The 23,222-nt window shown below is 39.8% G+C and overlaps 4 protein-coding genes across 4 annotated transcripts; 1 reads left to right on the forward strand and 3 right to left on the reverse strand.

Annotated features, from left to right (window-relative positions):
* Positions 1–1,667: 1,667 nt before the first annotated feature.
* On the reverse strand, positions 1,668–2,784 carry LOC105199763. Its single transcript, XM_039453174.1, has 2 exons — positions 2,311–2,784; positions 1,668–2,198 (listed from the first exon to the last, which is right to left on the reverse strand). The coding sequence occupies exons 1-2, from the start codon at positions 2,782–2,784 to the stop codon at positions 1,668–1,670; spliced, it is 1,005 nt and encodes a 334-aa protein (XP_039309108.1).
* Positions 2,785–12,721: 9,937 nt separating this feature from the next.
* Positions 12,722–13,433, reverse strand: LOC113005780. Its single transcript, XM_026141662.2, has 4 exons — positions 13,280–13,433; positions 13,076–13,195; positions 12,896–12,973; positions 12,722–12,819 (listed from the first exon to the last, which is right to left on the reverse strand). The coding sequence occupies exons 1-4, from the start codon at positions 13,419–13,421 to the stop codon at positions 12,737–12,739; spliced, it is 423 nt and encodes a 140-aa protein (XP_025997447.1). The 5' UTR covers positions 13,422–13,433; the 3' UTR covers positions 12,722–12,736.
* A 412-nt stretch (positions 13,434–13,845) lies between these two features.
* On the forward strand, positions 13,846–15,359 carry LOC120358443. The gene is made up of 2 exons (XM_039452760.1): positions 13,846–14,145; positions 14,307–15,359. Exon 2 carries the CDS (start codon positions 14,511–14,513, stop codon positions 15,342–15,344), a length of 834 nt encoding a protein of 277 aa, XP_039308694.1. The 5' UTR covers positions 13,846–14,145; positions 14,307–14,510; the 3' UTR covers positions 15,345–15,359.
* Positions 15,360–20,550: 5,191 nt separating this feature from the next.
* Positions 20,551–21,736, reverse strand: LOC105203388 (E3 ubiquitin-protein ligase ariadne-1-like). Its single transcript, XM_026137754.2, is given in 3 exon segments — positions 20,551–20,868; positions 20,870–21,076; positions 21,078–21,736. Coding segments are annotated over 3 exon segments (936 nt in total). The 5' UTR covers positions 21,639–21,736; the 3' UTR covers positions 20,551–20,700.
* Positions 21,737–23,222: the final 1,486 nt, after the last annotated feature.

Genomic DNA, 23,222 nt, shown 5'->3' on the forward strand with positions numbered 1-23,222 from the left:
GACTTGTAATAAATCCATTGAGCACTCTCGATACTAGTCTGGGTAGGCGGTAAAGCGAAGAAATCGAGTTCACTCTTCAAACACTCGCTCGAATGGGTATGAAGGAAAGACATACTTATCACGACGCACTATGGCTAACGCTAATTCGTACGTGGATTACGTGAATATGTCGGATACACTGCGCTTCTTGCTGTTGCGGTGTTTCGTGCCGGATGACTTTTTAGTTTTTCGAGTTGTTCCGTGACTTTTCTTCTTCTTCGATTTTTTAGCGCCTTTTCTGCGTACACTTTTTTTCGATTTTCTTTTGACTGAACGATTACGTTTACAAAGCGACGTTCTCTTAGCGATGCGAGGATCGTGGTAACCGTGAGGAAACTGAAGCATCGGAGTTGTTACGGCTACTTTATATCCCGATCCTTTCATCAAGTCTTTTATTTTTTCTGTAGCTTTTCTTTTGAGGTTTTTCCCCGATTCCGCAAAGCGATTTTTGAATGCCTCATTCAACGGGGTATGGTTCTCGACATCCTCCATTACGTTGATGCCCGCGCGTAAAGCCTCCTTACCGACAGCCCGCGCACCCCTCTTTAGATAAGGTAAAATTTTTCTAAATAATCCACCGAGAAAACTTCCGATACCATGTCCGCGTTGATAGGGCGAGCCGACAAAAACCCGCGGAATTCCCCCACCCCTTCCGTTGGCACCTCCGCTTTGCGCCTCGTAATATTCCTCATAGTCCATGGTGAAATTGATTTTCTCTCTTTTGTTTATCGCGGACTTACGTTTATTTCACCTGTATTCTAATGTAAATTATCGAGCACGTCTGAAGTTCAATGTCACCGTCAAGGTTCCCGATTCAAATGGTATTTTTTTTCCGAGCTGATCTCTTATATCTATTTCGATTCTGCGGAAACGCGTTTGTCGCAACGGAATATAAAATGGAAAAGAGAAATGTTTCACCTGATTCGTTCCGTACGCGTAATTACTTTCGCGTGACTCGACCGGGACTATTCGGAGAAGCGGGGTTTGTACATCACCGGTTATATAAGATTCACAAATATCACAATAAACGAACAGCTTGTCTGGAATACCACGCCACAGGCTACAGGGCTCTTTACTCTGATAATAATAAATTCGATTACCGTTTTCCATTTTAAATCCGAGTTTGAGAAAAGTCATGCATTCACCGGAATCGTTTATCATAATCTTACGAAAGTATAAATTATCTTTTACGCCTAATTCCATTTCGCATCCTAATATTCGAAAAAGATTATCGGAAAAGTTAATATAATGATTAACACGACATTTTTCCATGTCGCAGCTAAGTCCTATTTCGAGTTTACCACCCTCTTTTTGTATTTCGAAAACAAAATGTGAATCTCGGCACGCTTCATTAATCTCATGGATAAGATTCTCGATAGCCTCGTAAATACCATTCTGTATTATTCTATGATGCAACACCACGATATGATCCATTGCGTATCTCGTATATATCTTCTGTGGAAAAGAAATATTTGAGCTCATTTTCGGGAAACTGACGTACGTGAAAAAAATTACAGGGAAAATGAATCTCGCTTAGTGCAACTTCCCATTCTCCATGCAATTCTACAGTTTGAGGTAACTCCGTGATGAAGGAGGAAGTAGTATTTTCCGGAAAATACTGCATACTGCTATTGCTTGGAAGAATCATGTGAAATTGGTCCGTTGCCGTCATCTCGGAGATTCGATAAACTCGAAGCTGGGATCCAAGAGTCGAATTTGCTAGGATATCCGCGCCAGCTAACTAGCAGTTGCCTATTAGCACCACGTCCTTTACTCCTTATCACGCGATCCACAATATATTCTTCCTCCTGCAGGTTTTTCTCGATTCGAGCTAATTCTTGTTCGTAAAAGATCCCGTCTATGACCTCCCCCATTAAATCGCTTAATTCGTACACACGAGGTTTTCGCCATTCAAGAACACGATGAATTCGAAATATCTCCTCGGTCCAATTCGCCTCGTATTCTTTCTCGAAGGTGCCTTTCGCTCTACTGACGCGGACGAGATCGCCAGCATGGTATTTAGCATTCTTAATTTTGTTAACGTCTTTCCACCGTCGAGTTATATTTTCACGCGCGATACGAGCATTTTCTCTCGTTACAACCGTTGGTTGCATTTTGGTGACCGAATGACGAGTGTGATTGTACGCACGCACAATATCCTGCAAAACATCGACGCGTATTTTTATGCGTAAAATACCGCCACATTCGTTTCTTTAACGTTCTGTTAAAGCGTTCGACGACGGCTGCTTTGATGTCGGAATTGCGCGTTACTCTAAAACGAATATCGTTTTCTTCCAAAAACTTTTGCGTCGCACGCCCGACAAATTCTTTACCCTTGTCAGTTTGCAAGTATATAGGTATTCGTCCTTTGCTTCTCGCGAGTACACGCTGAAAAGCTTTTGTCACGCATATGCTCGTTTTGTCACGTAATGGTTCCACCCAAACGAATTTACTGAGTACATCGATAATCATGAGAATATAAGAATATCCGTCATTATAACTTTTAAGATTTCGCACCTCAATCAAATCGCCCTCCCACACATCGTCGATATTCGTTACGTTGTAATGCAGTCGAGGAAACTTTCGGCGCAGTGGACGGTGCAGCGAGTACGCATCTTGCGATTCCAGCCAGCGAGCGACATTGTTACGTGTGAAATTCGGCTTAGCGGCACGTGTCAGATTTTCCACTGCTGAGAAGCCGGCGTAATGCGCGGGATCGTAGTATAATTTTTCAAGTTCCGACATTATCGATTATTTCTTCAGTGTATTCCAATCTAGCAAACGCCTTTTTCGCGCAGGAAGCGAATCCCCGTTTTTCATAAAAGTTATAGATGGATAGGCTTTACGAAAGTAAGGGGACAGATACAATGCGTAATCAGGGGCTCTTTCTTCTTCTCGTTCCTGCTTCTTGCGTTTTTCCGATTGACGTTTTGTCGATCTCGTTGAATATGTTTTCGTTGCAATCGGCGTGGAACTTGACGAAGGCCGATGTTTCACATTAATCGGGGAAAAAAAAGCGAGGGTGCCATTTAACAGTCGCTTATTCCCTACCAGTGTCGAACGCGTGTTTAAGCTGCGTAGTAATCGAGCAAACTGAACTCTTCCTACTGGTGGTTTTACGGTTTTTCTTTCTCGCATTATGTCGTTCATCAGCTCGCTGATATTCGAATCTTTTACAATGCTGCCATCTATAGTCACGACTCCATTCTCGTTCCAATTAATTCTGTCAGGCACCGCTTTATCGAGCAAATGTTTCATCAGTAAGCGAGCTTGAGCGCGATACGATTTCGGGACAGTTTCTACTATTTTTCCGGCGCTTTTCAGCAATCGAAGGCTATGTTCTCTTTTTATCACGGTATTGTCGATATCGGATAAATGAGAACGATTAGCAGAAATTTGCGATTTTCGGGGGATATCGTGAGAAACGAGCGTCGATTCGCCGTCGCTATTGTTGCTGATCTCCTCCAGGAGTGGTGTTTCGTTGTCGACAATTTCGGTTACGTTGGTTGCATTTGATTTTCGCGCTTCTCGGATATAGTAAAGATACCGCCAAAGTACCTCTCTGTACATTTTCCATCTCTCATCCTCGTTACGCGGGTAAGGTGAATTAAGAATACGACTCATTTCCGCATCGAGTCGTGTCAGAAGGGTACCAGGAGTTTGTACGGAATTATTATTATTATTATCGTTTTCACCGTTCTCCGTCGTGATATTTTCCTTCAGCTCTACAGCAATCAATTTATTCTGTTGTTGCTGCTGTTGCTGCATTCTCTCAAGATTTTCTGTAGAAATTAAAACCATCTTTTTTGCCCTTTCCATTGCGATTTATTCTTATGATTCCGTGCCTCCGATGATTCGAGTTAATAAAGCCGACAATATGGGTCCTATGATATACGGTAAAAATCCGCCTCGTTGCACCAAAAGTTGTCTCTTATCCTTCCAATTTCCGCGTTTTGTCGCAATACGTCGCAGTGTCGATTTGTATTTACTCAGTCGATCTTTTTCACGTCGTTTGAGCGGGACGTTTCCTTTAAGTGTATTAAAAACGCACTCGCAAATACAATGAATAAATTTATCGTCCGCGATTCGAAGAAAGATCATTCGCTGCTTATTGTTCAGATGACACAGCGCCTCGAGAAGACAAGCGTTTCTCTTTCCGATTGAACGTCTGGCGATTTTCGTCACGCTGTCCAAACTCATGTTGTCCTCCTTCGTCGCGTGAGAGAACAGCGCGACTGGCCTCCACGAGCCGCGTTACGCGATTTTTATGCAATGGAAAACGATCTACGCGGTACGTAAACGTAATGTCTAGTATCATCGGGAAAGACGCACGTACGAAATCGATATTCGTCCGAAGTCGATTGCTTCAGATCGAACAACAAGTATCCGTGAGGTCTCGAAGTAGCGTCGTAATAAGCCTCTTCTAGAAATTTCGGATCATCGGGATAGACTTGTCGCGCTAAATGGCGAATTTGAGCGCGATCGCGAGGATTTTTGAAAACCATGATGTAATTCGCGTTGAGAGATATGTCGCGTTGTCCGCGTCCCTGATGGAAAAGATTCTGCGAGATAAGAATGACACTGAGATTCTTATGATGACTTCCTTTGGTAAAAAGATCCACGATCGCGTCGCTTGACGACGATTCTCTCATAAGGTCATCGATTATCACGAGTTTCGGGGTAAACGGATCGTTCGAATAATCTTCCGGGCGAGGTAATCCCTCGCGAAATTCGATTATATTTTTCTTCGTCATTGTTGTCGTCGCCACTTTAACGTCGTATCCCCGTGCTGACTCTTCTGCCTCGCTTACACTCACGTCGTATTTTAATTGTCGATAAGCTTCTTGCCACTCAGCGTAATAAAATAAAACTTTCCCGAAACTCACGTCGGACATGCTTGATAGGTATTTGATAAAAGACTTTAAAAAGATCGTTTTCCCACACCCGGTGGGATCGCATATAATCGACGTCCAGGGATGTTTCCAACGCACATCCATTTTGCGAAATGATTGACTCGATTCCGGTGCGCTGCTTCAAAAACAAAAAAGGAAAAATGGCGGTCGATGCTGATAATAATACTAATCGTCGACAATATCGATATTAATAATTCGCGGAGTTAAAATTTCGAAGGCAGAGATAAGCGCATCAACGCGGCTGGCGGCGGCGGCGGCGGCGGCGCGGCGTTCGCGCGCTCGCGTGAGCGTACCCCCGCTGGTACGTTAGCCAACCGCGGCCAACAACGAGCTGATCCGTGTCGCGGCGCGGGATACATACAGGCTTATCCCACTCACTTAGCGCTTAGGTCGACATCGTTTTAATGAGCTGATAGACGATGCCGCTGGGGAGGGGGAAAATAATTCACGAAAAAGAAACAAGGGAAAAAGTACACGGGAAACAAAACAGGATTCGGATTGGAAATGTATAATAAAATTTTTTATGAAAAATTAATTAAAATGTTTTTTTATTTTAGCACGTTTTTGTCCTAATTTTATATTGTAAAAATATTTACATTTTATATTTTACAATGCTAAAACTAATGAATGACTTATGATTAATACGTTTTTATAGAATTTTTACAATGATACTTATACGCTGCGGACGGAAAAATTGACGACTCGAAACTTAAATTTAAGCGAGAACAAAGCTCGAGTAAGAAAAGATGATTATTCGACAAAACCGTATGGAAGCGAATAACGATTATTAATAAATCTGCGCTTTACCAATACCGCCGAACATGTTTTCCTCTCTTCTCTTGTTACAATTTCGTGAAAAGCATTGCGACGAATTGCATTAAAGCGCAGATTTATCACGGGTTCTCATCCACGGTTTTCTTCATCTTCTCCTTCCTCTTGCCTTTCTCTTTCTAATATTAAATTTCTTATACTATGGAAATTTACAAATCTAGAATTATTATAATTTAAAGTTATTCCTTTCACTTTACAAGTTTCACGAGTGATTCCATCCGCTGTACGCGGATAACCACATACGCATAAAATTTTGGGCCTCCCGACACAAACGACTCGATGTAGCTACCGTTGCCGTAGCTCTCGAGTTCGTCCGTCATGTCGCCCAGAAAATTCCCAGTACGTGGTTCGTACTCGTTTGGATCACCACTACTCAAATATACAGGGTGATTCAAAATAACCTATTGGTCCCTAAGCTGGCATATTCGTAATCGAATTCTGAGACGATTTTTCCTTTTGCAAAAATTTGTCCGGAGCTTAGTTTTCAAGTTACAATAAGAATTAGCGTATGACGGGTCAGGTACAAGTGGTAGACAGGGGCGGCGCGACTCACTGTTACACGTGGGTGTTTCCGTGGGGCACCTCCTGTGCTCAAATGACTGACAAAAGTACATGGACAGCACATTCCTATTTAAACTTTCTCTCTCTCTCTCTCTCTCTCTCTCTCTCTCTCTCTCTGTCACTTTAATTATGCTACATTTAACTTGTCAAATTTCGATCTGTCATCCGGCCGTCAAATATCGGGATAACCGTGTAATCTTCAAGTAAGTTTACATTATTATAATAAATGTACGCCCGCGATGGGCGTAATAAAAATTAATGCAAATTAGATTACTTAAATGTGCACTTGCAAGTTAAAAATAGCACTTTTAAAACGCACAAAAAGGGATAGAAAGAAGAGAAAGAGAGAGAGAGAGAGAGAGAGAGAGAGAGACAGTGACGGGGGGGTGGGCTTTGAACAAGTTTAAGCACGTTTACTTACGCACACGGCGATCAGCTTATTGTTTCCACGATGCGACAGTTCAATTTAAATTTGTCCTTTATCCAGATCTATCCCTCGAAGTTGTTTCATAGTTCACCACATTTACACTATTTACTCTGCATTTGATTGATAAACGCGGAACTACGCGACGAACCGATCGATCGACTTTATTAATTACTATTAATCACTACTGTAAACACTACAATCATTTGATGCGTTAAAATTACTCGAAGAAACACATATTTACATTACAATCACACAACACGTGTTCACTCGATGATATGAAGCAGTCGACTGAATGTTATTGATTATGTCGTTATAAGAGTGTCGAATGATTGGTTAAAGCCATAAGTCAAAACGCGGTAATTCAAAATGAAAATATTGATTAATACGATTTACATCGATACAATTTATTAGAAAAATGCATGTTTATTATTACTTGTTAAAAATTGTAAGTCACTTTATCAAGATAATTATTTAGAATATTTATTATAAAAAAAACTTCAAGTATATAATTCTTGAAATCTCCTTGCAGCAACGGATAATCTGCCCTTTTCAGGGCAACCAAATATTTTATTTTGAGGAATATTTTCACAGTTTTCGCAAATATTCAAAAATAAGAAATAAAAAAAAAATGTTTAGAAAAAATTGATTTTGATAAAATTATTTCTTGAATATTTAGAATGAATAATAATTATCTTGATAAAGTCACTATCATACAATTTTTAACAAATATTGATACACATGCATTTGCAACATTTTTCTAATAAATTGTATTGATGTAAATTGTATTAACCAATACTTTCATTTTAAATTGCCACGTTTTGACTTATGGCTTTAACCAATCGTTCGACACTCTTATAACAACATAACCAATAACATCCAGTCGACTGCTTCATATCGTCGAGTGAATACGTATTGTGTGGTCGTAACGTAAACACGTGTTTCTTCGAGTAATTTTAACGCATCGAATGATTGTAGTGATTAGAGTAATTAATGAAGTTGATCGATCGGTCGCGTAGTTCCGCGTTTATCGATCAAGTGCAGAGTAAATAGTGTAAATGTGGCAAAATATGAAACAACTTCGAGGGATAGATATGGATAAAGGACAAATTTAAATTGAACTGGCGCATCGTGGAAACAATAAGCTGATCGCAGTGTGCGTGAGTGAACGTGCTTAAACTTGTTTAAAGCCCCCTTTTTCCCCGTCTCTCTCTCTCTCTCTCCTTTCCTTTTTGTGCGTTTTAAAAGTGCTACTTTTAACTTGCAAGTGCACATTTAAGTAATCTAATTTGCATTAAATTTTATTATTCTCGGGCGTACATTTATTATAATAATGTAAACTTACTTGAAGATTTTACGGTCATCCCGATATTTAACGGCCGGATGACAGATCGAAATTTGACAAGTTAAATGTAGCATAATTAAAGTGACAGAGAGAGAGAAAGAGAGAGAGAAAGAGAGAGAGAAAGAGAGAGAGAAAGAGAGAGAAAAAAAGTTTAAATAGAAATGTGCTGTCCATGTACTTTTGTCAGTCATTTGAGCACAGGAGGTGCCCCACGGAAACACCCGCGTGTAACAGTGAGTCGCGCCGCCCCTGTCTACCACTTGTATCTGACCCGTCATACGCTAACTAATTCTTATTGTAACTTGAAAACTAAGCTCCGGACAAATTTTTGCAAAAGGAAAAATCGTCTCAGAATTCGATTACGAATATGCCAGCTTTGGGACCAATAGGTTATTTTGAATCACCCTGTATAACAGAATCGTTATCGCAATATAATACGCGCCCATTTAACTTTTCTAAATAATCATACAATTTTAACCTAGCTTGTGCCGTCGTGTATGCCGCGATCACAACGTTGATAATCGGAGAAGCTACGATTGCCTCTTCTCGCAGTCGCCACGAGACATACAATACCTCGTCGTTGACTGGTAATATGTCAGTTATTTCGTGCTCAGGGCTAGTGAGCAAAGTTGCGAAACGCTGAGGCGATTCTACGATCTCGGTATTAGGAAGATTCGATCGTTGGCCGAATTTTCCCCAGAAGGAATTTAAACAGAGCTTCGCGACCGAGCGCAAGCCAGGATTACGTGAGATGTTGTTTCTATCGAGTGTAATACCTTCGATTTCCTCATATTCACGAAGGTATCGTGCTTTACTCTCGTCATCTACACATTCGCTCGGCCATCCACTAGCTTCCTGCTTTAATTGCAAAAAGGAATTTATATATCCGGTGAACAATCCGCCCTGCCGCGTATCGCGATCGTAGCGAGCAACTTTGTATTGAAAAATTTCATTTACTTGCTTCACAAGATAACCTTTCTCGATGGCTTTACGTAATTCGCATGATACCCAAGTACCCTCGAATTCACGTTCGTCAGGATGTTCGTGAGTGCACGCGGACTGCGAGAACATTTCGCAGCAACTCCGGCACAACGCAAACAGCAATTTTCCGCGCACACGATACGGGAGTACCGGGTGAAAGAGATTGCGCGGTGGGAGTACTCGACAACGTACAAGACCTTCGACCGGGTCGAAATTATACCCTGGTCCGTCGCCGATTAACGACGAGCATTCCGCTCCGATATAGATTTCAGGGTGGCCGATCGGAAAAACGCCCGTTTTTAATACATAAGGATACAGAGAACACACGTCCACGTAACGTATTTTCTCCGTGTACCCCGCTACTTCGAGTCGAGTTACGATATTTTCCGTGCGGCCACCAAAAAACGCGTCACGCGGATCGAGAGGCGCAGATTTGAGTATAGGGTGATGTTCGAGAAAATTACGCATCTCGTTATTTGCCCTCATCTCTCGATCGAAAGCGCACTCCCATTTTTCAATCACCTGATATCCTTGCCGGCGAAGACGCCATGTCGTTGCGATAGTTCGTTCGTAACGCGTTTCTATCGTATCGTCGCGGTTAGCAGTTGAAAGCTTACTGTCACGATTCACTTGGAAGCAAGTAAGGCAACCGTGCCAAAAGCACCCGTGAAATTGGAGAACGAAACGCTGAGTTTCAGTCCCCAATTTTGTCTCGTAATATCCGTCTACGTGGCTACCGCCGATTAAACGCTCGCGACCTCGCCCGACATGGTTTATAGGATGACCGAGCTCACGCTCCTTCCACACTAACCATTGTAAAGCTTTGCGCGATTGTCTATCGACGTTTCTGTATCCGCCCGGCGGGATGATTCCTATTTCCCTCTCGCGAAGAAAGTTTTTTCGAAAAACTTTCATACACGTGGAAGCGATAGTCGTGCATTCTTCGAAAGGACACACACCGCCGCGCTCTAAAAATATTTTTTGGAAAGCTACACAAGCACGTCGTAAAATATCTACGTCATTTCGACAATAACGTACGATCTCGCGCTGGAAGTCGAAGATGACATTTTTATTTGTCATTTCCGTATGCCATGCAAGAAATCGCTCGCGTTCATCAGGTTTCATTTGATCGGGAGAATAAAATCGAGCCTCGGGTAATGGACCGACATACGATTGATTCTCCACAGTGTTAAATAAATGCGGAAAAATGCCTTTATCTGTCGTATCCCTTAGCCCGAAAGCTTTAGGTAGATCGGATAATCGCATCGGCATATAATTAACGCTGTCGATGAATTTTGTATGCCCGATCGTCATCACGATAATCTTCGTCCCGTTCAGAATTATCCGTGGCTTTTCCGTTATTAACGATTTTTCGACTAGATATTTTAAAATAAATTGCGCGTCGAACGCCTTTGCGTTGTGAGCGATACAAATAATACTTTTAAAATGTTTTGTCGGCCGTGTCACGAACTCTATAAACTGCTTTACCGGGTCGATATTAAATACAAATTCGCGCGTTCCGCACCAGCGACATCGCACCGTCATGTCGTCTATAGCCACGCAAGCAGCGCAAATTTGCTGTGCTACGCAGAGAGTCGGAACGTTTAATTTTACGTTCTCGGTTCCTTCGTACGTCTTGTCCTGCCGCGTTTCAAAATCGTAAAACACGAATGCGACAGCTCCCTTGACTTCATTGTCGTTCTCACCCTCGAGGTCATTAGCGTTTCTTTGCGCCTCTTCACGTATCGCCGCAGCACTCGTACCCTCTCCAGGGTCTTCAGCTTCGACTCTGCGTCGAAGAGGTTGCATAAAACACAAATGATTCAAGGGTTGCTGAGAACGACATATCCTACAATAGGCGCTATTACATTCGTGCCGCGAGCTTGATTTTATAAATCGCCCACAATTGTTACAAATTTTAACCGAATGGCAAACAGTTGATTTTCCTTCATAAGATTTTTCGGTACGATGACGCTCGAAACATGAATTTCCGAAGAACGTACGATTACACGTATCACACCTGACTTTCTCCGCGTCGTGATGTTCACACGAGGGTATAGCGTAGCAGCGTGGGCATCTTTTAGAGCAACGATGCCCTCTGATGGGGCGATAACCAACGTAACACGCTACGCAATATCCACCTTGCGAACCCGCAGCGGCTTTTAAATTTAAAATGGTATTATAATGGCGTCTACCCTCATAATACATAATATTTAAGCAATGATTCGGTTCGCGTTCTAGTGAGGCGAGTATCGTACGCCTATCGTAGATTAGGTTCCCCCCGCGTCCAAAATCTTTAAAACCGTAAACCATTATTGCCAGATTTTCAGCGGCGAGATACCGTTGGAATTGCTGGATTTCGTAAATCCCACATCCCTCCTCCTCCGGTATCACGATACCGGCGTTCATCGTTAATTTTAACGCTAAATCGCGTTGTAGCGAGGAACGTCGGAATCTTACGGCTTCCCACATTTCATGACGCGGCCCCGTCCGAAGATTTCCACATTCGCAGTGGATTCGCACGGCTACAAGTGAACGAGGAAAGCATAAATTATCGTCATTTACTATTTTCAATATCGATCGTTTGACGACATCCTCACGCGTCAATGGATTCGATACCCTTCCACGTCCCACCGGTACTGCGACATTGAAAACCCTGATGTTAAAAGTTTCCGTGTTGCTTTGCGCTACCGAACTTACGAGTTCCCATATGTCCTTGTAAGTCAAGTCGCGCGCCGGGCGAAACGACAATCCCGCCGATCCGAGAGTCAAACTTTCGGAATTGAAAGATAGTCCTACGTAATCCGACGGTTCACTTGAGCTTATCGCGTACGCATGGATTTCGCGGAACGCGTTTTCTAGCCAACGCACGGTATCGGCACCCTGTGGCACTGGACGTATCGCGAAACTCGCCTCTCTCCCGAGTATAGCAAAATTCCTAAATCTACGCGCGTTTTCCGTCTGCAGCTCTATATAATTAAATCTATCACCAACCCGATGTTGTTGTTGCTGCGACTGCTGCTGCTGCTGCGATTGTGGGTCTTGTTCCTGTTGCTGAGAATGTTGCGACTGTGGTTGCTGCGACCGATGTTGCTGCTGTTGAGGTTTTTGGTCGGCTACATTCTCCGCAGTATTGTGGAGAAATTCTTCCCCACTAGCGTTTCTTCCAATTACAGCTTCAGCAAGTCCAGCGCCAGTTTGAACTGAAAGATGAAATATTTTTATTAATCATTGCTGTCTTATATTCTGTTTTATTTCTTCTTTTCTTTTTTACTAATACGCGAAAACGCCGACAAAAGATATAATATACTAACTAACTCACCAAGTTACCCCGCGATATTTCCCCGCCCAGTGATATTAATTATGCCCTCCATGGTAAGGTATTGGCATAATGTATATCATCTAAAATTATCTTATCTTGATCTTCTGCCTACTCTTCCTCTTCTTCCTCATCTTCGTCTGTATCCCCCTCCTCATCTTCTCTTAATGCTTCTTCTTCGGTTTCCTCCTCTTCCTCCTCCTGCGTCGCTCTTTCCTCTCTTTCTTCTTCGTCCTCGGTCTCGTTTGCTTGCACTAAAAATAATATTTTTTTGTTATTAATTACGTTAAATAACTATATGTTAGTTTCTCCAAGTCTATTTTTTAAAACTTACTTGGAGTAAATATAGCCTCATCGGCTGAGGCTGGAACTCTGTCAAAATTACCTCGAGTATCGTCGTCGTCATCTAAATATATAATAACAATTGCTATTATTATTACTATTATTACAATAACTTTATAACACGATATTTTTAAATTTACCTGATGATTCACCGACGGGAGTGTATCGAGGTGATGGTGGCTCCGCAACTAAGTCCGCGATTTCAATTCGTGGTCTTCCTAGAAAATTTTCTTTATTTAATATTTGATAAAACTGTGAATATTTAATTTTCTCCACGAGACGACGCGTGTCTCATGCTTACTGTACGTAGAGTTACTTACGGGCTGCTACGGCACCTTGAAGCTCCTCTTCTGCGCGTCGTCGTCTCGCCCCGTAGTTTCGCTCAAGAGGCGCCGCACGACGAGGCGGTAGCGGCTCAACCCTGGCTACGTGTCTTACAACTGTAAAAATAAATATAATTAAATAATATCTAAAAACACTTACATTAATACGCTCAGTTTTAAATTTACATCAAATTTACTTACCTTCTCTTTGACGCAAGAAGTCAGCTATATGACCCCCCGCATCATTTTCAAAAAACGCTTTATTCTGTTGTCGCGTTTCAACGTGACGTCGAATTATATTTTCCAACGTCACGTTGCCATTACAGTGCCCCAGCCTGTGCATAACACATAGCAATGTGCTGAAGCACTCCTTAGCGAACTTGTCGAACAATGCGTAGTTCGAAGCGTCATTGTCACGCGCTATCTTCTTAAAATAGTTACCCTTCACTATTTTATTATTAAAATTACACGCCACGATAAAAAATTTAACAATATCGTCGCGCAACATTTTCACTATTTTCACTTTTTCACTCGCAATAAAAATTGCACTTACAACGTTTGTCGTAGTACAACGAAAAACTCTCGACTTATAACTGGAGAGTACGAAAGCCGAACTAACGCTTAGTTTTCGTGAAACTTAACATTTATACGTTGCATCTTCCAAATATTTCAAAAGCGAGGAAAAAGAAAATGAATTTATCTCGACAACTCAGCCTTCTTCCGAATTCTGATTTTTCTAGTTAGTCCTATCTGCTGTTCTGTTTTGTTGCTAGACAAAACCCTCGTTTCGTAGATTAATCTTATAGTAGATAATGTTTCCTATTCTTTGATTAGAAAAAAATCATACTCTTGTCAAAAGTTGACATTTGAAAAAAATCAGGCTAAAAGCCAAACCTTAAAAATTCTTCTAACAAAAACATATTTTTGACATTCTTTCCTGTCGATAAAACGAAAGGCTCGATAAAAGTTTAATCTTTGACTCCCTATCTAGAAAAAATCACGCTCACCGCAAAGGATGATATTTTTGATAACGGAAGTGAAGGAAGTCATTTATCTGGAAAAAGTCAGTAAGTGCAAGTTGTCACATGTCCGAACAACTTATCGTAAGTGCGCACGCTCACGTCTTTGTCGTATTAGACATATCCTCGTGATATTTTAAATCATATCGCTGTAAGATTATTTCTGCTCGAAAATTTAGAAAAATTTAAAAATGTTTTTAATTTCTTAGCTGCGCGCGCAGACTCGTGTCTATATTGTTGCAACGTCGCAAACAGAGTCGACGTGGTCAACGATACCACGTACTGAAAATCATTCAAGTCTCCTCGTTCGAAGTGTTAACTTCGTTAGAGAGTAACCTTGTGTTTTTATTACTGTTAGTCCTGTTACTTTTCATCAGTTTCGCCGTTCGATAGAACAAAGTAAAAAGAAGAAGATGGCTAACCAGCAAGCTAGTAATAACTCTGCAAAGCGAACAGGGATTCCCGATATCAGCGAGATGCATAACGACGAGAGGAGAAGCGAACGCTTTCCCATGTTACTGACAACAACGTATGGACTCAACAATTCACATACGAAAAGGATACTCGTGGGACTGCAAACTACTAAAAAGGGAATCTTTGAGCCTGTAGTGAAATTAAGCGGGAGCAACGCTGACGGAGTATATTTTGATGCGGAATCGTGGCTGCAATTTCAAGAAAACATGGGTGTTATGAGCGACTACTTGAACGCGAATAACAAATTCAAACCGGAACCTGTAGTAATAAAAAATATCTCAGTCATCTTTACCTCATCCTACGGGTCAAAGTCGCTATTGTTGACGTACAAGGAGAAAGAAAAATCAGATTCTGCGGAAAATACCAACGAGGAGGGCGAAGATTCAGCACCACCGATGAAGAAACGGAAACTCTATGCCGTAGCAATCGTGATGCAGAAAACTACCTTCCTGAGTCTGGAGAACGTAATGAAGTGCGTGGATGCTTATTTAGAACATTTAACAACTTTAAGCAATATCGTCAACGAGTGCGCTCACTATTTAATCAAAGAAATAGAATTGAAACTTCCGAAAAGTTACGTAGATCGCGATATTATAAAACTAACGTTAAAAGGAAACTATAGTGAAATCGAACGCGATGTACGTACTCAAATTAAGGATTTAACTTTTCTTGATATGTACTTTAATATAATATTTTTAGAAATAACTTTACTGCGCTTCGACGAAATCGTCCATATAATTCTGTCAAATCACATAATTTGTACAATTTCATGATATAAACGCACTCTTTTACAGCGTCATATTTAATCATGCATTTTTTAAAAAGTATAAATCTTCGTATGATTAATGTAAGAATAATAATAAATAGTTTGTAAGATTAATGTAACAATAATAATAGTTTTCACAAATTTTTTCTTTATAATAAAAGAAAATGCGTGATGAAACCATCTGTATGCTACCCCATTCAATCATGTAACTTAAAAATGTAAGAATATACTCGTAGATGTATGAAAAAAAAGTTGAATGTTTCAATAAATACTCTTTTGTAACTTTTAAAACCGAATTATTTTTTCACTCGACCTACCTAATGCCAAGACTCTATCTCCTGTACGTAGTAACGCTAAAATCGTAAAGTGCTTCCTTTTGATAATTATCTTTTTCTAAACGTACCATACCTTTGAAAGCATATGTATATCGTAAAAGACGTTTCCGTCCTTTCTATCGTAATTTCCAGATAAGACCTTTCGACTTCTCAGGCCTCTTTTGCCCGTTCCCCACTTTGCTGCTAAATTTTTCCCAAAATACCTGTTTTTCAACCAATCCGCTCCTGGGGCAGCCGTGGGGGAAACCAATAAGCACACTCTAATTCCTCCCGGAGCCATCCCCTTTACTTCCCAATAAAAACGCTCCTGATATCGTCAGGTCTTCCCCGCCCCTCCCCCCGGTCCTGATATCGTCAGGTCCTCCACGCCCCGCTCCAAATTTCGTCAGGCCCTCCCCTCCACTTGGCCCTTTTACTGCTAGCGCGTCACCCTACCCCCACCACTTCACTGATAAGACTGGCGCCAGTGACGTCATTTGTTTTGACGCCCCATGGCTAACCATATACTACTTTTCAAATTGTTTTTCCGTAAGAGTTATTATACCGCGTCGGCGGGTGTTCATGAGCTTTGTCGTATCGCATTCTTTGTAAGAATTTCCGGATCAATTGTGTAAAGTCGTAGAAGTAGCTCGGTGCGTAGGATTTGCACGGTCCGATCTCTGCAAGACTCGAGCCAATCGGTCTCCGCGAGAGTCGTCGTTATGCGAAATTACCACGACGAATACCGACTACCAAAATGCCGCAAAATTAATTGTCAATCATGTCGACAATAAATCGAGCTTTGCTGCAAAGAGCCTTGTGTCGTGTGAAAATTGCGTAATAGTGTAAGTTGTTCGTTGCGAGATAAATGAGGTACGCGCCAAGTACGTCGATGTTGCAAAGGTTATTATGTTGCCCGTTTTCCATATCGCCGTGAAGCATATTCCGTCTCCGTCAGTTTTCTCACATTTTTCTTAGTACATCCGGTCACCGAAATTATACCACCGTTAATTTAAAACTCCGATACTATTAATTTGCTGCTTCCCTCAATCGGCTGTGCCTCTAATTAATTGCTTGCTATTTAACTTGGGATTGTTAATCATCTGTCTTCACAAACTCCGTATAATTGTCAAGTCCGTCTTGTTACCACGAAATATATTGTTATCAATTGCCAGAAATTATTCTAGCGTTGTGATTGCGTTTTTCTCCCACTTCCTCCCCGTCTTATTAAGAACCGCGCCCCTCTGCCATATACTGAGCGAGCCGCGGGCGGAGATATTCCGCTTTGTCGTGATAACGCATTTTTCGATTTTTTTTTCTTTTTTTTGAGTGGCGCGGAGAGTCGCGCCTGACGACCAATTAACGATCACCGTTTCAGTCATCTCCGTTTCCCGTCCCTTAATTAATTGAACGTACTCTCCTGCGCCTGACAAGCATAGAAAAAGTACGTTGCACATATAATATATATAAATAATTAAAATCAAATTAATAATAAAATAGTAAAAACAATCTAGGCGTATTTTAATAGAGAAGTTTGGGTAAAATTAATATTAATTTTAGAGAAAATAATACTGATCAAAAATTTACATAGCCATATATTTATTTCATGTAGTATACGTAATGTTACAAAAACTTTTTAAAATTATTATTATTAAATATTTAAAAAACATTTTACATTTAAATAAAATAGATTCTATATAATTATGATTAAATAAAATTTAATAAAATATTCTTATATAACATAAAACGCTATTAACTTATTAATTATATTATGAAATGAATTAGAAGCCAAATACTTTAAAGTAGAATTGGTTTTATACTCTCAAGATAATATATTATAGGTGGTGACAACCTATAATATCTTACGTTTGGATAAAACGCCCAATGAATCTGAACGTTTCTAGGTGAAAAGTTGTCGTCCAGACGTTCATTCTAAACGCACTCCCGTGCAGTTGTCGCACGACAACAGTCACCGGTAAAATTAGTACGTGCATACTGGCGTGCGGACTTCCTGCTTTGTAAATATTGCTTGGCAAATATTGTTAGGTACTTCCTATGGGATATAAATACACTATGTAGAAATAGAATAACAACTCAACAAGAAAGCACAGAATTACCAATTCTGAAAGGGAAAGGGGTCCTGTCTTAGTGAGAGCGAGATCCGATCACGCACCTTGTAATAGCTTACTTAGCTTCATGCGTCTTTATGCGATCATAAGCGGTCAGATTGACTGTAAGCCCTGAACGTTACATTAATCGTGGACTGTAAAGCGGCGATGAAAGGTGGTCACTTCTCGGTTCGGAAAATTTTTCAAGCGACAGAATCGATGACGCTGGGTGCACATACTAGATAGTTTTTATAAATTTATTTCAATATCTCATAGTTTTGTATCATACTTATTTAACAGAATTTAGAACAAAATTTGATTGTATTCTGATTGTCCCAATGTATTTTCTTAATAAAATGCGCTAAAGTATTATCACTTCAATAACATTGTAATTTGTGTACGATATGTATTCATTTCTCATTTATCAATATAATACCTTTACATCTATCTTTTTTTTTGTTCTACGAGGAAAAGAGAAATCTTCACAAGCCCCACTCTACAACAGGAGAGCACATTTGGACTAACCAGGCAAGGCCAACTCGATCGGGCAAAAAACCCGACAAAACCAACCCCACCCCAGTGAGAAATGGTATATCAAATCGACATCAATTTGATGTCGATTTGATATCGAAATGTAATATCGATCCTCACATCGATTTCGATATTCAAGTGGTCACAGTTTCGATCATCAACATCGAATCGATGTCAATTCGACATCAATCATCGATATCGTATTGACGTCGAATCGATGACAATTCAACAAAATGTTTTATTGTACCCGCCAGGTATCGATCATGTAACTTTTCCTAGAGAGGAAAGGTAAAATCTTTCGCCATTGAAGTTAATGGCAAAATTGTTCACTTTTTACCTTTCCGCTCTAAAGAAAGTTACATGATCACTACCCAAAAAATAATAATGAAATTGACATTAATTCGACGCCAAAATCAAATATTCTAAGTAACAAATTGACGTTGTTTATCGTCATTTTTGACGTCAAAATATCGACAAATAACGTTAACTAACCATCAGGTATACTTTACCAATTACAGTTAGATTAAATTTACAGGGTGTACGGTCAACGAAAGAAAAGTTGCAGCACACAATACATTTTTGTTGCAGTTTTATTAAATAACATAAATATTATATGTATTATATTAAACATAATAAAATGAAGATTGCACAAAAGACTAAAGAGATATTTAACAAAATGAAATATTTATTATAATAAAAAATAAACATTATTATCTAGATTAAACAAGAATAAATTCATACAGTAAATAATAAAAAATACATTTTTAAAAATGCAACAAACGAATTCTTTAAATGTATGAAAAATAGCTATAGAACTATGTTTCGAGATGGAAAATGAAACCGCGACGTACAGTCGTGTTCTTTACGCGCTTTACTTAGATCGCGAGATGGCGCCACCTCCCCGAGATTATCTTATCGCGAAATCACTAAGTTATTCAATATATCACCGTAGCGCTGAAGATATCCAGGAGGGGAGCGCTCACGATTCCCGTTTTCTGCGCGGATACGGCGACGCGAGTCGTTCGTTTCCGGCTTCTTCTTCCTTCTTCTTCCTCGAGTTTTCGGAGCAGCAACACGCATTCTAGCCGTGTGTAAGTTTGCCGAGATTCGCCACTACTCTAAGATCGCGGTCGCAACGCTGGACTCACGCGAGTGATATCAAAGTGAACGAGTCGATCAACAGCGTGTTTTCGTGAGTGAGGAAGAAGCCGGAGCAAACTCGCGTGCTCCGAACTGGCTCGCGTTCGCCGTCGGCGACGAGTGTCACGCGTCGATATCGTGATCACGCAGCAGCGCGGCAGCGAACGCGCTCGAACCGCGGTTGCTCTGAAGATTCTTCGTTTGGCGAGAATCGAACAAGCGTGATTTTGTGAAACACGCTCTTCGCGCTCGCACGCGTGGTAAGAATTTGTGCATAAGATCTCCGGTGGCGAGATCTCTCGGCGCGCACCATTGCAATCTACGGTGGCAAGATTCCTGTGGTCACGCCATTACCACGTGGCGCGGAACTGTATCGTATTCGAAGTTTCGATCACTTTGGTGATCATGCAGTGTATCTGTGATAATCTATAAATATATTGAACTGTTTGACTCCCGTGAATTCTCCAAACAATTATTTCACCGATCTCAATCTCCCCGTAATCGTTACGATCCTTATCGTCTCGTGCAAGACGAGTACCGGCGCCTAGTTTTCTTGTCTCTTTCCTCCTTTGTCCCTCTATTTGAAAATTAAAGTGCGGCGATTTACGATCGAGCGCGCACAAACTATATATTAAATATGAAAGAAAATGACAAAAAAAAAGAGTATTAGACTATCGGATCCGTACTAGTATTCAGACCCAAAATAGAATTAAATAGTTTAGGACGATTTGTTTAAATTGTACATCACTTATTTTTAACAGTTATCCTTAAAATTAAGGGGAAGAAAATAAGTTCTCAGGATTCGAAAGCTTTCGACAGCGTAACGTCAGATAAAACATGCTAAATAAAACAACAAATTTTTAGCCAAGTTATTTTACATCGCAAACATGCCAGGTATGTTTAGCAAAGAATGACACACAACTCTTGTTTTAAGGAATATAACTTTTTCTTAAAATCCTAAAACAATAGGGCATTTTTATCAAGGATCAAGAATCTACAATGACACAGCAAGCGCAAATCAAAATATTGTCGAATCAGCTTGTTTCTTGATCGGAATTGAATTTTAATAATTTGAGTTCAATATTAATTCATAAACGACATTATACGTGTTGCCACAGAGCATAAAGTGCATAAACACGTTTTATAATCACTTGTGACATGCTCCATTTTTATCTCTTGTTAACTCTTTCTTGGTTTATCACAGTTAGGGCAGAGGTGGGAAAGAAGAGGATTTATGATCACCCCAAGAAATAAAACTAACAAACATCCTCTATTCCTTATAATCCCACCATTCCTTCTCGTACCCTTCATGGACAAGTTCTAAAAGCACCTTTCTCCGACTATCGCAGTATCTATATTTATCCTGAACTTTTTGTTTAATATCTGCCAGATTTTCGCTCGTGATATCCCTTTCAAGATATTCAGAGAGGCACTCCTCTAGCGCTCTCCAAATCCTTTTGGTTATCTTCAAAAATCAAAGACTGATTGTTCTTTTTCACATAATAAGCAAAAACGTAAGTGTACATAAGAGTCTGTCTACAGGAACACAAAATGTCAACTGCCTTTTTTAAAAATTGTACCTCGATCCACAACATATTATATTGCTGCATTTTTTCCATCTTTTCCTTTACACTGGCGTATAAATGTACTTTCAAACTTTAGCGACTGCATATTATTCATATATCTATTACAATAAAATAAATATCTCTGTAAAGCTGATTTAGATTTTTTCTGCGCGTCTCTGGCTACTTTAGCTTCTTCCTCATCATAACGGTTGCAATTGTACCAGCTAGATCCGTGAGGTTTCCAAGGTCCAAGACATACCCAACAGAATTCAGTCTTACAATTCTGATTCTTGCAAACCATATGGTTACACCCGCCGTCTTTTTCGATAGTAACGTTACACTTAGGGCACTCCTTCGTGTTAGCGGCGATCCAGTTTGATGTTTCGGAATCGTCATCGCACTCTTTGATCCACTTACGAAGTAAATGACACTTCACGGGATCATGCCAGTTTTCTCCACAGTGGAAACAAAAAATATGTTCGCATTTGCAAGTAACCGGTCTCGCTTCCACGTACTGTACCTTAATGGCGTTATTGCAATCAGGAGAAGGACACCATCTCAATAGCCTATTACATTCGACAAAGCTATTGGTGATTAAGTGTTGATATTTTAATTTAGCTTTGGAATACTTGACAAATCGCATAACACGGACATCGTCTACTAAGGGAGCTTTCCGGCAAGCGACACAACCAACACAATGTAACACAGTGTCGCTGCAAGTGCTTTCCTATTGCGACACAACCTGACACATCTCGACACAGCTAGAAGCAGAGTCGTAGCGTGTCTGTATCATGGCTGCCAATCTTAAAATTTTTAGGTATGTGAGCACTGAATAGTGAAAAAGAGTCTGTTTTAGTCTGTTTCTGTTTTGAGGTATCTCTGAGAGCCCGTTTGAAACATCAAACGCAATCAACGTGTAAACGCGTTACCGTAAGTCTTTTTTAATTTGTCGATTGCATCATAATCGGCTACTTTATTTTTTACATTTAACGTTTGATTAATTACATTTAACCTTTGAATAATTAGATCTAACCTTCGAAGTATCGTCGTATCTGCAATCTGGTTGAGAAACGGGTTGAGAAACAATTTAACTCGACTGACTGTTTTGATATATTGCAGTCTGTGATATATTTTCAAAATAAAAATGAAGTGCATTCACAGCTCTAATATAATAGCATCACTTGATGACGCTCCACACCATCCTTGCTTCAATGGAAAAATGTATTTATCGACAACGATAATAATTTATTTACTCAAACAGAGAATAAACAACGTAAGTATATAAATCTTTTAAAAGTAAAACCTTTTAATTTTTTATTCAATATAAATTGTGCTTTTTATAGCTGCTATCTGGGATAGAAATGCCACTTTGGCTCTCCTCAGTCTTTATGAGGCTAAAGTAGAAATGTTGGATCATCCGAAAAAACGTAGCAAAATATGGGAAAGTATTGCAGCAGATTTGCAAACAGATTTTGGCATTCAGGTAAAAATATGAGAAATTTTATGTATTATTTTATATTTTATTTATACACTAAAGAATACATATTTTATTTATATATGTATAATTTTAACTTTATATGCCTACGGATCAGGTACGGTGGAAAATCAATGCATTAACCAAGAAGTACAAAGAATGTGTTGACAATAATTCTAAATCAGGAAGAGATTTAATGACTTTCGAATGGTTTGATCAATTGGAAGAAATATTTGGTCAACAAAAAAAAGCTGCTGCGAAACATATTGTGTCATCTAAATTTAAACATTTGACGTCAAAGTCTTCAACTTCAAAGCCTTCAACTTCATCAGAAAAAGAAGTTTATTTAGTCTACATTGATTCCTTCAAATAATTGTGACATTTCAGAATTTAGTGAGAATTCACCAACAATTTCCGAATCTGATTCTACATTAAGTACAATAACTAATAGAAAACGTCCATTGCATGGAAGTGGATCTAATTTAGCAACAGCAAAAGTTGCACTGGAGAATCAATGGTTAACATACTTAAAGACAAAAGATGAGCATGATAAGATAGCCAATGTAAAATATGCAGAAACTTTGGAGCAAAAGAAAGAAATGATAAAATTAAATAGAAACATCTTACTTTAAAAGAAAAAGAAATTGAACAGCAAAAAGAATATTTCATAGCAAGATTAAAGAGAAAAGAAAATAGACACGCAGAAAAAATAGTAATAGAAAAAGAAAAATGTAAACTTTTGAAGAAATTACT

This window comes from Solenopsis invicta, chromosome 8 (assembly GCF_016802725.1).
Source record: "Solenopsis invicta isolate M01_SB chromosome 8, UNIL_Sinv_3.0, whole genome shotgun sequence".
Taxonomy (NCBI): domain Eukaryota; kingdom Metazoa; phylum Arthropoda; class Insecta; order Hymenoptera; family Formicidae; genus Solenopsis; species Solenopsis invicta.

What these genes read in the sequence shown, in the direction of transcription:
- LOC105199763 (XM_039453174.1), bottom strand. Translation starts at nt 2,784, where the DNA reads ATGTCGGAACTTGAAAAATTATACTACGATCCCGCGCATTACGCCGGC. An exon ending in AAAACGATATTCGTTTTAGA is followed by an intron (nt 2,199 to 2,310) that starts GTAACGCGCAAT and finishes GATGTTTTGCAG; the next exon opens with GATATTGTGCGTGCGTACAA.
- LOC120358443 (XM_039452760.1), top strand. Translation starts at nt 14,511, where the DNA reads ATGGCTAACCAGCAAGCTAGTAATAACTCTGCAAAGCGAACAGGGATT.
- LOC113005780 (XM_026141662.2), bottom strand. Translation starts at nt 13,421, where the DNA reads ATGCACAGGCTGGGGCACTGTAATGGCAACGTGACGTTGGAAAATATA. An exon ending in CTTCTTGCGTCAAAGAGAAG is followed by an intron (nt 13,196 to 13,279) that starts GTAAGTAAATTT and finishes TTATTTTTACAG; the next exon opens with TTGTAAGACACGTAGCCAGG. An exon ending in TCAAGGTGCCGTAGCAGCCC is followed by an intron (nt 12,974 to 13,075) that starts GTAAGTAACTCT and finishes AAAATTTTCTAG; the next exon opens with GAAGACCACGAATTGAAATC.